Source organism: Onychomys torridus, chromosome 14 (assembly GCF_903995425.1).
Source record: "Onychomys torridus chromosome 14, mOncTor1.1, whole genome shotgun sequence".
NCBI lineage: Eukaryota > Metazoa > Chordata > Mammalia > Rodentia > Cricetidae > Onychomys > Onychomys torridus.
In genome coordinates, this window is record NC_050456.1 from 40550509 (window position 1) to 40566204 (window position 15696).

Here is a 15696-nt window from a genome sequence, read left to right on the forward strand (position 1 = left end):
CAGTTGTGCCATCCCTAAGACAGGTAGTGGTCACTCTTGAGCCCTGTGTGTGAGTTAGCACAGACCAAGACCAGGTCAGGGTGGTGTTCCAGGGATGTGCTGTAGCTTTGCTTGCTAAAGCATAGCTGTGCTGCATCTCCTTCCTGGGTGACATAGGCTACATCATGTTCTTAGTAGGCAAGGGTCTGCAGAAGCTGTCTTAGGGTTTCTTTCTGCTGTGGTTGACACCATGACCTGTAGCAGGAATCTTAAAGAGTCTTATTAATAAAATCAAACCTGAGGCCAGGTATTGGGGTGAATGCTGGAAGATCACAGAAGCAAAACAAGCCACAGCTACCTCACCTTGCCAGTTCCTCAGCTGATCCTGTTTCCTCAGACAGGAAGCCTCTGTGTCCTCATCCGAATGGGTCTCAGCTGAACTGTTGCTCAAAAGCCTAAAAGCTTAACCAGCCAAATGCTTCTAGTTTCTGGTCCTCACGCCTTATATACCTTTCTGCTTTCTGTCATCACTTCCTGGGATTAAAGGCATGTGTCACCATGCCTGGCTGTTTCCAATGTGGTCTTGAACTCACAGAGAACCAGAGGGATTTCTGCCTCTGGAATGCTAGGATTAAAGGTGTGAGTGCCACCATTTTCTAGCCTCTGTATCTAGTGGCTGTTCTGTGCCCTGACCCCAGATAAGTTTATAAGGGTGCACAATATTTTGGGGAACACAATACCACCACAATGACCAAAAGCCAGTTAGGGAGGAAAGGATTATTTTACTCACATTTCCATATCACAACTCATCATCAACAGGAATCAGAGCAAGAATTCAAGACAGGAACCTGGAGGAAGGCGCTGAAGCAGAGGCCATGAAAGAATATTGCTTGCTGACTTGCCCCTTATGGATTGCTCAGCCTGTTTCCTTACACCACCCAGGATCACCTGCCCAAGGGTTGCACAGCCTGCAAAGAGCTGGGCCCTCTCATAGTAATTATTAGTCAAGCAAATACCCTAAAGACATGTCTACAGGCCAGTTTAGTGGGGCATTTTCTCAACTGTGACTCCCTCTTCCTAAATGACCCTAGTTTGTATCAAGTTAACAAAAATACCAACTAGGGCCGAAGCTTTTTCTGCCCCTGGCAGCTGAAATATCTAGCTATAACTGGACATATTAGGAGGCAACAGAGCTTAAATCACCCCGATATTCCTGTGTCCTAATTGTGCATTGTCCTAGTCAGTGATGCTGTGTGAAGTATCAGAGATAAATCTGAATATATTGATAGGACAATGATACTCTTTGAGATGGTTCACCATCCCTCCACCAGAACACACACATGCACACACACACACACACACACACACACACACACACACACACACTTCTCGACCAAGATACTAAAATTGTGGTGATGTCTTCCGGTCAGAGCTGGCTCCATAATTTATGGCTTTTTGCTTTTGATTTTCATGGTCACGTGCATATTGCCCTTCTTTCAGAATGAAAGGCACTGAGATCTAGAGCAGTCTGCCATTAAGAGCAGACAGCAGTAGTCTGAGTCAGAACCCAAAGCCCTTGAGCACTACATTCCTGCTGAATAGTGTTTGCCAAAGAGGGGGCAGGAAAACCTATGACCGTCAGTCAGGTGGCACTTAGCATAGACTGGGGCCAGCAAACTGAGCTCAAATCTTGCCTCTGTCATTGATCTGCTCCTTGGCTTTGAGCAAAGAATGAAATTCCACTAAGCTCTATGTGTCTGTGCAGTGGGAATAATGATGCTGGGGTCCTGTGGCCGTTAATAATAACATGTGTTTCAAAATGGTTGGACTTCACTACTGAAATTGACTTTGGTCATCTATGTGATCCTCACCATGCATTTTCCTACCTGTCAATTTACCAAAACCTATTGGTGTGAACAGGAAGAAGGGAGGGAGAGATTATGTTGCCACATGCTGCAGCTGCAGTTCTGGTGACCTAGATACCATGGTTTAGGAAGTAAATAGAATTGGTAGGGAGGGGGGCGGCTGGAAATCAAGACACCAGAATTCTGCACCAGAACATCAACCAAGCAAGTTCAGCTTTTCCCTCGTAAATCCTTTGACCCCAGTGTGCCCCTACTGTTTGTTTGGGTTCTGTTGATTTGAACTAAATGTTAACTTGCTTCTAAAGCCAGAGTGAGAAATCACCCTGGTAATAAATGAAGTAGCTGTTTTCAGTAGTCTGTGCACATGGGCATGGCCCTGGGGTGGAGAGGGTTAGGGTAGGGAAGTGGAGTAACATGAGATCTTTTAGATGTGTTTGCTGGCTGAGTTATTCAGCTTGAGTCCTGTGGAATTGGAGACAAAGTGTGAGTGCATATGAGACCTTCACCATCAGCATCTGTTTCCTGTTTCAGGAGCTGGAGTATCAGAAGTCTCAGCCCCCCCAGCCTGGAGACAAGTTCGTGTCCGTGGTCAGCCAGTTCATCACTGTGGCTAGCTTCAGCTTCTCAGATGTTGAAGATCTTCTGGCAGAAGCTAAGGAGCTGGTAAATTTCCCTGTGCACTTACTTGTGTGGTCCTTCAGGCCTGAGCTCCCATCTGCTGCTTAAAGACACCAGCCTGTTTGGGAAGAAGCAAGAGTAGTATTTGAACATCACAGTTAGGAAATGCAGCTGCAGATCATTGTTTTCCAGATTCCCTTGTTCCGTGGAACAGTTGTGTTTTCGTCTCCAGGGTAGCCCTAGTGTCTAACTGTCCTGTGTTGCCTTTTGCCTGAGCAAGACTTTGAAGGGTTGGGATGGTGGCACCTTCCCCTTAGTTTCCACTGGATTGATATGCTCATCTCTGAAAGCAGAGTAAGTGATGAGAGCCAAGAGCAGGTATGACCATGGTCACATGTCTCTGTGTAGAATGCTTATCTGAAACGGAGCCTCCAGGAGACAGGATACTGTCTCTGCAAATATGCAGAGCATGTTAACAGATGCATTTTATTTCACAGCATCATTGCAAAGGAATGCTATTTTAGTAAGACATTTCTTTTTTGTGATTCTTTCTATTTAAAATTTGTTTTCTTAATGTAGAAAGGCTAATAACCTTTTGTTAGGTAATAACCACGACATCTAAGCATGCTGTCTTGGTATTTCTTCCCTCGGGTACCTCCTTAACTATCCATGGGTGGTATTAGGCCCATCCTCCACCACAACTTTCCATACTGTCCATCTCTGAGTTTGCTTTTTGTTGCTGTGCTAAAATGACCAAGAGCAGCTTGGGGAGGAAAGGGTTTATTTGGACCCAATCACAGTTCTTCAAGAAGGGAAGTCAGAGAAGGAACTCAAGGCAGGAACTAAAGCAGAGCCATAGAAGAATGCTGCTCACTGGCTTGCTCCCCACAGCCTGCTCAGCCTGCCTCCTCATTCACCACAGGACCACCTGCCCAAGGGTGGCACCACCCACAGTGGCCTGAGCCTTCCAACATCAATCTTAATCAGGAAAATGCCCGGGACAGACTTACCCACAGGCCAGGCTGCTGTGGGCAGTTCCTCAATTGACATTCCACTTGTCCCAGAGATGTCTAGCTGACAAAAACTACCCAGCACAGTCTTTCTGCTGCCACCTTATGCCCTTCAGACTTGAGCTGTAGGCATCATTTGCCAGTGGTCAGATTGGGTTATCCAGTGTGATTGATTGAGTTCAAGTTCAGAGGCTGTGCTCACAAACATCAGCGAATCTCAGTACTACTTTCCAGCTGTACCAAATAAAAAAGGAGACATTATGTGCCACATGACCGCCATTAGGGATTCACCTCTGCTCTGCCACAGAGGGAACAAAACAAACAGTACCCATGGGTGTGGCCCAAACTGCCATCATGAGAATCCTGTTCGTTCTTGTGTTTGTAAAAGAAGGGTCCCCTGCTCTAGAGTCCTAACTTATGACCTATCTCTTCAAGGAGCTAAAATACAGAATCAACTGGGATATTTGTTTGTTTATTTATTTATTTATTCATTTAAATGCACATACAGAGAACCCTGTGTTTTTGTGTGTGGGAGCATTAATCTGGCCCAAGGTTCCTTCAGATTTCTAAAACTAAAATATACATGACTTCATCGTCACTAGAATTCCTAGATAAAAAGATCATCCATGATGGCTTAAAGTGCATGAACTTGAATATTTTAGAAGCTCAGCTGTAGACTGTTTATTGCTGTTTTGTTCATTCCAGAACTTTTAGAAATCAGCTTATAAAACCATGAATCCAGCTAGACTATTCTAATGTGGTGTGTGAAGAATGCTAGGTTTTTTCCCAAAAGAGTTCTGTTTTGTAATAAAATATTTCCAAATAAGTAAAACATTGAGAATAGCTCCACATTAAGAGAAAATGGTAGAAAATACATTTTAAAACAGGAGGGCCAGTGCAGTGCTTCAGTAAGTAAAACCACTTTCCATGCAAACCTGATGACCTCCCCAGTAGGAAGACAGAAGCGACTCTAAAGATTGTCTTCTGACCTTTACATGGGTACCATGGCACACATGCACCTGCACACTTACATGTGTGCACACAATAACTAAATTTAAAATAATAAACTAATTATGAAATGCATACAAACATGCATATCTTAGTCAAAATTGTCATCTATAAGAACATGGAAAACCCCTTCTTTAACATGCATAATTTTACTAAGATATCAGAAGCTTTAACAATATAGGCAATACAAGAAAAATCGAGTCAATTAGAAACCATGGAATTGAAGATGATACAAGCCTGCTTGTGAGAGTCTGCCAGAGTCCAGCTCCAACCTACTCTCACCTTTCAAAGGGTTCTTGGGTGGAGGAGAGAGGAATGAGGAAATATTAGGTAGAAAGAAAGAGACAGAGATACAGGATAGCTTCAGGAGAGCCTTGGGTCAATACCCAGCTGATTTATTCAAAAGAGCTTTTTATAATGTATCCAGGGGAGAAGCAAAAGACCTCCCCCTTGCAAGATCAAAGCACACCATACAGCCAAGTGTAGACTCTTCCAAACACCTGGTAAACACGCTCCTACCCAGGTCACCCTATTATGCAGCCTTGCTGGGTAAAGCAAGGCCAGATTCTCTGACCCTGAGTAAGGTCTCACTAGGAAGCCTCTGTGGGCCTCCACACTTGCTGTGATCTGAATATGAAGGAAATAGAAGGTCTGATCAGAAAGTCTTGTGTAGCGCAGGACGGAGAATCCAGTTGGCTCTGAAGCCTGGTCTCTGAGCCAGGCCAGCAGCAGTGGGCCGTGCCCAGCTCGGGAGCCAGTGCTGACAGTAGTGATACTGTCCCTGTGCAGTCCAGGTAATGCTGAGACTTGAGATAGCAAACTCTCCCCCAAGTTGCTAAGGAAAGTGCTCAGAGATCTAAAATTAGAAACAGTTAAGAGGTTTGGGGGGAAAACCACACATACTGTTTTGTTACTGTATATTTTGTGTAAGTTTTTAAAATTATCCCTAGCTTTGTATTTGTCAGCTTTAGAAAGAGGCATTAAACAGGTTGGCCTACAGTAATCTCAGTGAGAAACTTGGGATGGTAATGACTCCACAATCAGTCATTTTTCCTGACTAGAGCTGGGGAGCCCAAAGACAGCATTAGCCTTATTTGTGGATAAGAAAAAGCAGCTGAGAAGTCCCGGGTCCATTTGCTTCTCATATTCACCAAGTGGCCCCAATAAATGGTATTAAACGATTCAAAGGAAAGCGTCAAGTGCAAGGTTTCCCACCCTTGCTGAGCTTGCCCTTAGTCTCCGGGTCTTGGGGGTCTTGGCCTAGGGATCCTGCCTTCTTGTGTTTACTGTTGTTTAGTTAATGCAGAGTCGATGTTGGAGGAGGAGGAGGAGGAGGAGGAGGAGGAGGAGGAGGAGGAGGAGGAGGAGGGGGAATTGTAGATGTTAAATTTGAGCTTTCAGCCTTCTAGGGAGAATTTAATTTGACTGTGGAATCAGGTCTCTTGGAACACTGAGGTCTTTTTTTTTTTTTCTTTTTCAAATCTTTTTCTCCAGTTCACTAAAGCAGTGAAGCACTTTGGGGAAGAGGCTGGCAAAATACAGCCAGATGAATTCTTTGGGATTTTTGATCAGTTTCTTCAAGCCGTGGCAGAAGCGAAACAGGAGAATGAGAACATGAGGAAAAGGAAGGAGGAGGAAGAGAGGCGGGCTCGCATGGAAGCTCAGGTGAGAGAGGCCTCACCCAGCAGGTCCTCCCGAGAGGCCTCACTGAAGCCTTCTGTTTTCTGTGGCTCAGTCTTTCTCTTCTGTGGTGCTGGGGACCAAAGCCACATGACAGACAGGTGTTCCAGCAGCCAGCCATGGCCCAGACCCAGGCTCTGTTTCCACAGCACTGTGCTGCGCTGTCAAGGAGGAGCCAACCGTGGTAGCTTAGATCCATGCTACATTTCTCTTGAGCAATTTGGCAGTTTCTCGAAAACTGAAAAAGCCTGTCCATAACCCATGAGTTGGATCCCCTTAGAAATTACCTTCAAGAAACGATGATGTTTCCAAAAGGACATTAGCATCCGTTATAATAGCCCTACATTACCTATGAATTCCCTCAGATGCAGAGAGAATCTAATGAAGCTTACCTATAGGTTGGTAAGGTCATTTTTCTTTCAGCGCCCATTGCTTTTGCAGTGGCCTCACACACACACACACACACACACACACACACACACACGCGCGCGCGCGCACACACACACATATTTCAGCTATAGTGAAACACAGCTTCATGTAAGAGATCCCCCAACTCCATGGCCCAGAATTCTTCTGTGCCGAAAATGCAGTACTTTAACCCTAAGATGATTCCTTCTGTGCACAGCTCAAAGAACAGCGAGAAAGGGAGCGTAAGATGAGGAAGGCCAAGGAGAACAGCGAAGAGAGCGGAGAGTTTGACGACCTGGTCTCAGCTTTACGCTCGGGAGAAGTGTTTGACAAAGACCTTTCCAAACTCAAACGGAACCGCAAACGCATTTCCAACCAGGTGACGGATGGTAGCCGGGAGCGACCAGTCACAAAACTGAATTTTTAATTCTCTTGCATCCTTTTCTAGAAAGCGCAGTAGCAGCCCTTTGGCGTGGCTAGAACTTTTCATTACACTGCCTTGCAATCCAAACAGTGGCAATTTCTTCTCTCACCTGTGAGTGAAGGTGTGAATGTGTGTGTGTAAATGTTTGTGTATATATGTGAAAATGTATATAGAAGTCTGGCTGTTGTCCCGGGACCTATGTGTATGCTTAAAAAGTGTATGTTAATGTGTGTGCTCAGAAACTCTCTGTGTATGCATTCATATTGAGTGGGGCTCATTTTCTTTCCCTGAACACCGTGGTTGTTCAGAAGCACAATACTCTCTCTTGAAACAGATAAGAGACATTCCTTAACATTTAAAAAAAAAAAAAAAAAAAAAGGAAGAAACGAAGAAGAAACCAGGAAGTTTTTTAAAAAGGCTTGTCTTGTGAAGTATTTTATGGTTCCCGAGGTTGCTGTAGTGAGACAACTGGTAGAGATGGAGTTGGAAAACAGACTGGGATGAGTTTGGTGGCTGCCGGGGCGTCAGTGACTGACTTGGAAGAACAGCTCCGAGGTCCCGATGCTGCTGCTGGGGTACAGTCTACAGATGTCTGCTGAGAACATCTTGCACACATTCATATCATGTAGAATGTCAATCACAGTTCTTTTATATATTTAAAACTTGAACACCAGGTTTTCTCCCCTTAATTTCATCGGGTTTTTTTTCTGCCAAGTGCTCTTGATGATTTCTTTAATTTCTTTCTTTCTTTCTCTCTTTCTTCTCTCTTTCTTTCTTTAAAACACGCTTTCTAAATAATGCCACCTGCATCCTGGCTTAAAGGCCAGGATTGCCAGAACCTTCTTGTTGACCTAACAATGCAGCTATATAAACCTGGAAAATGAAATTTCCCACCCAAGACTTAGTGGAAGAACTCCCTGAAGATTCTTATTAAAGGCATATGGGGTGCTTTGGGGGTGTCTTCTGTTTCCCGTGTAGGCCATGCTGCCTGTCTTGGGATAAAGGACACTCACAGTGGACACAATGTCAACGGGATCTCTAGGGATGCTCAAATCTATTTATCTCAAAGAATATTTGAAGCGATTGCTGTTACGTGTTGTCATTTTCAATTGTGTGTCAGTGACGTTACCTGTACAATTTCAGTCCAAAAAATAAAGCTCTCAGGGAGAATTGACGAAACAATGAACATTAGAAAATAAAATATAGATGCTTACCACTGACCTGCCAACTCTGTATCCTTAAATTATATGCTATGTAAAGAGGACTGTTACTGTTTCCTTTTCTTTAGCTTTATTTATTTGTACTTGGGTGCAGGGAGGGACTAGTGTTCTCTGTGTTTTTCATCTATCCGTTTTGGTTGGGTTTCCTGTGGAGAGAGTAGTTTTTCCTATTGCACTAAAATTATTTACTCACTAAATTGAGTTTTTCAGTCAAGTATCAAATATTTATTAAGCACTTACTATGTACCAGGCATAGTAGAGCTATAGTGGTAAGCAAGACAGAGTCCCTGCCCGCCAAGGAGTTCACATTGTAACGGGTTTTCAGGGACGGTAGAATACCAATGTGCGTAGTATACAAGGAGTCATACTATTTAAAAATAATCTGTATGAACTATAATGCTTAGTGCAGATGGCAAGGGATCTGTGCTGTGTAAAAGCTGTGAAACAGTGCTCTAAGAATTGTCAGGAGCTGTGGTTTTTTACTTTTTGTTTTCCTTCATTGCAAACATACCGACTTTCTACCCATTGTATGGAAGTAAATGGCTCTTCAGTAAAGCAGTCACAGGTACAAAGCAGAGCTGACTCCCAGCCCCGAGCTACAGTCTGCAAACACACCATGGCCATGGTGCTGCTGATGGAGACTTGGCTCGGCCGGCTTGGAGGGGAGGTGGAGTGGGATGGAGTGATGGCGTCCGCCATCCCTGATTAAGTGCCTCTATGTATATTCTTTTCTATTTATAGCAGGAAAAGTTTGGCCCAGCTCAGTTTTGGAACTGTGGAAAGAGACTCAAACAGAGCAAGTCCGTGTAGCATGTCCCTTTGCCTTTTAAAATCATCCTCACTTTGATGTAGCCATCCTGGTAGGCCTCCTTTACCATTCCCAGTTTTTGTTTATTTCCCAAAAACTGTGTGCAGGTAACTCCATGTGCCATTGTTACAAACAAACAAACAAAACAATCTACTTTTAGACTGGTGCTGGCGTAAGTAACCACTTTGCTCTCTTGAGTATGTATTTTAAAGTTTTTTTTTTAATAATGCCAAAAAGACAAAGCATTATAATTTTTAAACTTAATTAAATGTCTCGTATCTTATTAGCTTAGTAGTTGGAACCTCTTAGTCTTTAGGTGCAAGACTGTTGTTACAGAACCAAGAAAAAAAAAGATGTTGTGTGTGTTATGAGACTGTACATTTTCTAAAATAGCAATACACAATAAAGATGACTTCATTGGGTGTACATATGTGTTTCCTATGAATTATTAAAATAGCATCATTAAACTTATTAGTGCATTCTACCATTGAATTTGAATGTTGCAAATGAGTGGTTCAGAACTATGTATGTATTCTTGATTGTGTTCGTGCTGGAGCTAAAGGACTATAGTTTCTTCTTGTGGCAGCATTTTGTGGGTCCAGACTATGTTGCTGCCTCTTTGTGTACCTGGTCTGTGTGGCACATCCGTGCTTCTGAGTCAGGTATGGTGGAGCTCCAGTCTCCAGAATCAACATCTTCCTGTCCTGAAGTGTTCCCGATGTGCATCAGTATGAGTCACTCCAGCTGTGTAGCGGAAGGCAGATTTCATTAACATCCTGGAACACAGAGGCTTCCAGCTAGTCTCCTTTCAATTCAGTCCAATTTGAAGGCAAGCAACTGTCAAGCCCTCCATCCCCTGACCTTTCTGATCTTTGGAATGGTCTCAGTGTTCTGATAACTGCCTCCAGTTTTGCTTGCCATTAAGTTCCTGGATAGCTGCACATTGCCCAAAACTGTTCTCTGCAGCTGGTGTTCAGACAGGAGAGACATCTGCCGGTCAGACAACCCCTGCAAAGCAAGCACACTATTGCCTCCTGTCTCTGTGGGTGTGGAGCTACATACAGAACCATGTAGAGTCTTGCTTGCCCTTGATATATGGGTAGAAACATGACATGATGTGAAGGCCTTAGGTCATTGCATTCAGTTTGGTCCGTGCTTACCCAACTGTGGCGATGGCTGGGCAAATGACCACTTCTAGCAGAGTGACATCATGTGCTCCATCTAGAACGTCACCCCTTTTCTGCAGCCTGAGATGGGTTAGTATGCAGTAAATTGGATATTATGTGTATTCACATGTTGTGTAAACAAGCTTGTTTGCACTTACATGTGTATGCATATGGAGTCCTTAAGTTGACATGGATATACTAACCAATTTCCACCTTATCGAGACACTTCAGTCTCTGGCTGAACTCAGAGCATGCCAATTCCAGCTCCATGATTCTGGCTAGCCTAACTTGCTAGTTTGTTCCAAGGGTCCCTTGTTTCTGCCTCCTGAGTGCTGGGATGGTAGGCCATCACAACACCAGCCCTGTTTTTCCATGGATTCTGAGGATCTTAACTCCAGTCCCTGTATTTTCCAGGTAGAGCCACCTTCCCAGGCCAGACTGGGCACATTAGTTTGGTCTTAATCATTCCAAAGGACAGATTCTGGGAGGAAAAACTTGCAGGTATTTCCATTGGGTGGAGAACGCAGGAAACCCTGAAGGCTGGGCAGCTCCTGGACAGGTAGTTGAGTAAACACGAGCTTTGGGGTTTTGGGGGTAAGGGAGCCAGGACTTCCTGCCTCCCGGCCCTAACGACTGAGTTCTGCTCTTTCACTTCAGTGTTTATGTTGTGTTATATCTCTGTATGTTCCCTCCCAGTAATATGAATCTTACTCAAGTTTAAAATGTTGTTGAGGGGGCAAGGTAAATGGCTCAGTGGTTAAGAGTACTTGTTGCAGAGGAACCAATAATTCTACATCTAGGTGTCTAATCTGGAAAAAAAATTCTCAAAAAGAAATAGTAATGATAAGCATATTGAGACTGCTCAGTGGTTGAGAACCCATGCAGAAGATCTGGGTTCAGTTCCCAGCTCCCACATGGTGGCACACAGCCATCTGTAACACCAGTTCCAAAAGACCCAGCACCCGCCTCTGGCCTCTTTAGGCACCATGCACACATGTGGTGCACAGCCAGAGACTTGTGGGCAAAATACCCATATACATGAAATAATCTGCAGAGTGAAGAAAATCCCTGCCCTGCCCTTTGACCTCTTCCATGGCATGGTTTTACCCCTGGGTTTTTATCAGCTGGGTTTCCATGGTAACTAACGAACAGGTGCACAGGATTGGCCGATGAAGGTGGCTTTTGTTGTTCTGAGAAGGTCTCACTGTGTCGCCCACTCTTACATAGAGTTTTCTTCAAAGCCCAGGCTGGCCTCAGATTCAGTTGTCCTAACCATCCTACCTCAACCTCAACCTCCTGAGCAATTGAGATCTTTTGTCAAACTTTGATAGGTTTGGGGTTTCCAGAGAAAATAAAAGGTTCCTAAAAGGGGGTGGGTTTTGTTCATATTACTTGTTAAAATTCCTTCTCAGGGGAAACCATAAGCAGCAGCATTCTCCTAAAGTCCAAAGGATGCACTGGAGCACCATCCCGTTAAAGTTCACTCTGGAGAGTCAATGAGTTTACTGGGCCTAGATACTGAGCATAGGTGAGGGGCTACTTACAGACGTGTGGGTACACCTCCCCTGAAAGGCTGCACCTGGAAAGCATTTACCCAGCAGGAATGAGGGCTTCCTCTTATCCCTGTTGATGAAACCCCTTCCCTAGCTCCCCCAGTTTATATACTGCAGTGTCCCACCAACCCTGCAGTTAAGGCTGTATTGCATAAACAGGTAGGGAGCAGCTGGATGCCCAGGTGAGAGTCTTGTGACCCTCCCACCCCTTCGTAAGTGGTGTGAACAGTCAACAAGGCAAGCTGGAATGATTCTTTTGCAAGTGGGCTCAGCTGAACTCCCCAAGATGGTGGCTTTTCGGCTCAGAACAGTCACTCAATACTTCTGTTGATTAGTTCCCTCTACCTCCCTGCCTTAGGAGGAGGAAGGGAAGCAGGTCAGTCTATAACATTAATTCTCAATGCCACTCCCCCAGCTCTTTTATACCAATTAGGGTCCTATTGAACCTTTTTGTGGCAAAAAAAAATCTGCAATCCCCAGCGACAGGGAGCATTTATATCAATGTCGTCACCCTTGCCTCCAGAGTAGAGAAACTTTTCGAGTCTAATCGGTTTGGGCTAGTCTGTTCCCTCTGGGATCAGAGGAGGTGCCCAGAGAGGATGCTGGACAAAGTTTCCAAAGAATATATGAAAGAAAAGGGGAGCCGTACTGCAGGGCGCCAGGTTAATAATACACATAAGTCATTCATTTCCCTATGTACCAGCAGTGAACAAGCAGCCCCATTCATATGAGCACCTCCCAAAGTGAAACACAGCTAGAGGCACAGAGCTAACACAATTTCTGTGAGGTCTGGAGGAGGGAAATGAAACCAGTGGAGGAAACAGAAAAACCAAAAGGTAGGATGTTTGTGTTTGCAGCTAGGAAAACTCAGGATTAGGCTATTAGCGCTTCCCAGCCTGATTGTTAGATTTGATGAAATCTCAATCAAATCCAATATTTTTACTCTGTCTTGTTGGCTAACTGTCTCTAAAATCTATTGAGCATGTCCAATATTTTGACACTTTATATAACATCATTTACAAACTCTGTGCTCAGAAACTGTACAATCATGTTAGAAGAAAAAATAGTAATGTTTTAAGTGAGCTTGTGATTTTTGTGTTGAGCCACATTCATAGCCCTCATGTGCCGAATGTGTCACAACCAGGTTGGACACACCTAGAAGAGACCAGGACTCCTAATAGCCAACAGGCTTGAAGGAGAGTAGAACCAGAACCTGGAAGAGGTCTGTGGGTAGGCAGCCCAGACACAGAGCCACTTACATATAGTCAGCTGGTCTTTTGACAAAGGGAGCGAAAGTCACACAGTGCAGCAAACATCCACATGCAAAATGTAAGAAGCCGAGAAACAGACCGATGCACCCTTTAAAGACAAAGTCAAATGACCCAGGTGCAAAACCGGACTAAGAAAAACCTGGAGATACGATGGAAGGAAATCTGGCTTGCGTTTAGTTTTGATGACCTGTAAAGACACAATCTGTGATCCAAACTTTGTAAAAATCAAGTGTCTGGATATCCAGCCAGCTCAGGGGTAGAGCTCTCAGGTAGCCTGCAGCAGGCGGTGAGTCTGAGGCCCCAGCATCTCGAAAAGAAGGGGTGAGAAGGAAAAGGGAAGTGAGGAAGAAAAAGTAAAATTCTGTTCTGTGAAAAATTGTCAAGAGAATGAAAATACAAGCCATAGACTAGGAGGAAATCTTCTCCACTGACATCAGATAAAGGAATGTTACCCAAGATGTGCAAAGAGCCCTTAAAACTCAACAGTCACAAGCACCCCCTTTTTTTAAGTGAATCAAAGACCTAGACTGAAAGAAGAGAAGATGTGCCACACTGGTATCAAGAGGAAATTAATGCAGATTAAAACAATGGGGTACCACCACACACTTACTAGAGTGTCCCAAATCCAGACAGGAGAATACCAAATGCTTGCTCTCATTTACTGAGGAAGAAATGCTAAATGGCATGGATCCACTGGAGAGCAGATGGGAGTTTCTTCCAAGATGGAAATTATGTTTACTGTGAAACCCAAATGGGCTGAGAACGTTCACCTATACAAGAGCCTACATGCAGATCCTCCAGAGCAGCTTTACTAATGGTTCCCAAAGCTCAGAAGTCACCAAAATAGCTTTCAGTGAGGAAGTGATGGTTACGGGAGCAGATGATGAGAGATTGTTCGGTGCCAAGGAAAATACTTGACTCGCTCAAGCTGTGAAAAGACACCGGGGAACCTTAGGTGTGTGGTACTAAGTAAATGAAGCCAGTGAAAAAAGGCCATGTGCCGTGTGGTGACATTTATATGACTTCATGAAAGGACAAAGCTGGAAGCAATTAAAAAAACAAAACTAAACTAAAAACAAAAACAAAAACAAAAAAACCAGTGGAGTCACCAAATGGAGGGTTGAACAAGACTTTTAGAGTGTGGAAATACCCCATGTGATAGTACAAAGGTAGATACATGTCATTAAATTACTTCCACCCCAGGAAATACACGACCCCAAGAGAAGACAGCAATTTAAACTTATTTTTTTGATGTGGATAGTAATTTGTCAGTGTGGTATGGACTCTCTGGTCCTTCTCTGGTGGGCTGCTGATGTGGGGAAGGTGTGCTTAAGTAGTGGCGGAGAGTATATTGGAACCTCTGGCACTTTCAATTCTGCTTCGAGCCTGGAAGTCCTCTAAATCAGAAAGTGGACTTTACAAAAAAACAAGTCCCCTGTGTACATGGCCAAGAAATGTGCACACCGTGTTCAGGCTCTGCATAACCAACCACATGCAGCCCCTCGGCTAAACTTGCTTGGGTGATTTTTTTTAAGCCCTTGACTTTCCCAGCTAGGCACTTTGCTGCCAAGACTGATTGTATGATTTCCATCCCTGGATCCCACCTGTTGGATGGAGAGCACTGACTCTTCACAAGTTGCCTCCTTTACCTCCACAAGCATGCCCTGACATCTGAGCATGTATGCACACTGTGTGTGTGAAAGAGGGGAGGGGGAGGAGAAAGGAGAGAAGGAGAGGGAGAGGGGGGGGGGAGAGAGAGAGAGAGAGAGAGAGAGAGAGTAGATCAATACACAAATAAATAAAATGTTTGAAAATGCAAAGCCCAGTGAAGTAGCTTTTCATCCTTCCTCAGCTGACACTTGCACAGATATTTTTCAAGACTTTGCCCCAATCCCTAAAAGTTGATTATCCCATTACGGAACTCTTCAGAAGCCAAAAGAAAGAAAAGAGCCGGGCGGTGGTGGCACACACACCTTTAATCCCAGCACTCAGGAGGCAGAGCCAGGCGGATCTCTGTGAGTTCGAGGCCAGCCTGGGCTACAGAGTGAGATCCAGGACAGGCACCAAAACTACAGAGAAACCCTGTCTTGAAACACCCCCCCAAAAAAAAAAAAGAAAGAAAGAAGGAAGGAAGGAAGGAAGGAAGGAAGGGAAGGAAGAGAGAGGGGGGAGGGAGGGAGGAAGGAAGGAAAGAAGGAAGGAAGGAAGGAAGGAAGGAAAGAAGAAAGGGGGAGGGAGGGAGGGAGGGAGGGAGGGAGGAAGGAAGGAAGGAAGGAAGGAAGGAAGGAAGGAAGGAAGGAAAGAGTGGACAGGGGGGTGCTAGGCACTCTTGGGCAGCTCAATGTATAGACGTTTCACATCTACAGTTTAAGGCTGGTTTTGCAAGTTGTTATTAGAAGACCCTTCCCTCCCTTCTACTCTCTCTCCCTTCCTTCCCAGCTTCATTAGTGACTGTACATCAGAAAGCCTCATTACTAGGGGTTCCCTCAAGATGCCTTTGTGGAAAATATTCCTCAACTGCCGCCTCGAGTGAGCTGTATGACCCTAAAACATGGAGCTGCTCTGTGTCCTGACATTTTTGTGGTGGGATCAAAAAATCTGAGCCTCCAGTGTCTACAAGAGCATATGTGAGGAGTCACACCAGCTGTGAGTAAGGGACATAGACTGATTTATCCATCGGTAGACT

At 44.5% G+C, this 15696-nt stretch overlaps 1 protein-coding gene across 4 annotated transcripts in view; it reads left to right on the forward strand.

Moving 5' to 3' along the window:
* Daam1 (dishevelled associated activator of morphogenesis 1) overlaps nt 1-9446 on the forward strand; it is a 168713-nt gene extending 159267 nt beyond the window's left edge. For all 4 annotated transcript variants that reach the window (XM_036205612.1, XM_036205615.1, XM_036205613.1 and 1 more), the window contains 3 exons: nt 2376-2507; nt 5975-6145; nt 6786-9446. In XM_036205612.1, coding sequence (XP_036061505.1) covers nt 2376-2507; nt 5975-6145; nt 6786-6995 — 513 coding nt within the window. In that variant the 3' untranslated portion in view covers nt 6996-9446. The remainder of the gene's footprint in view (nt 1-2375; nt 2508-5974; nt 6146-6785) is intronic.
* The last annotated feature ends 6250 nt before the right edge of the window (nt 9447-15696 follow it).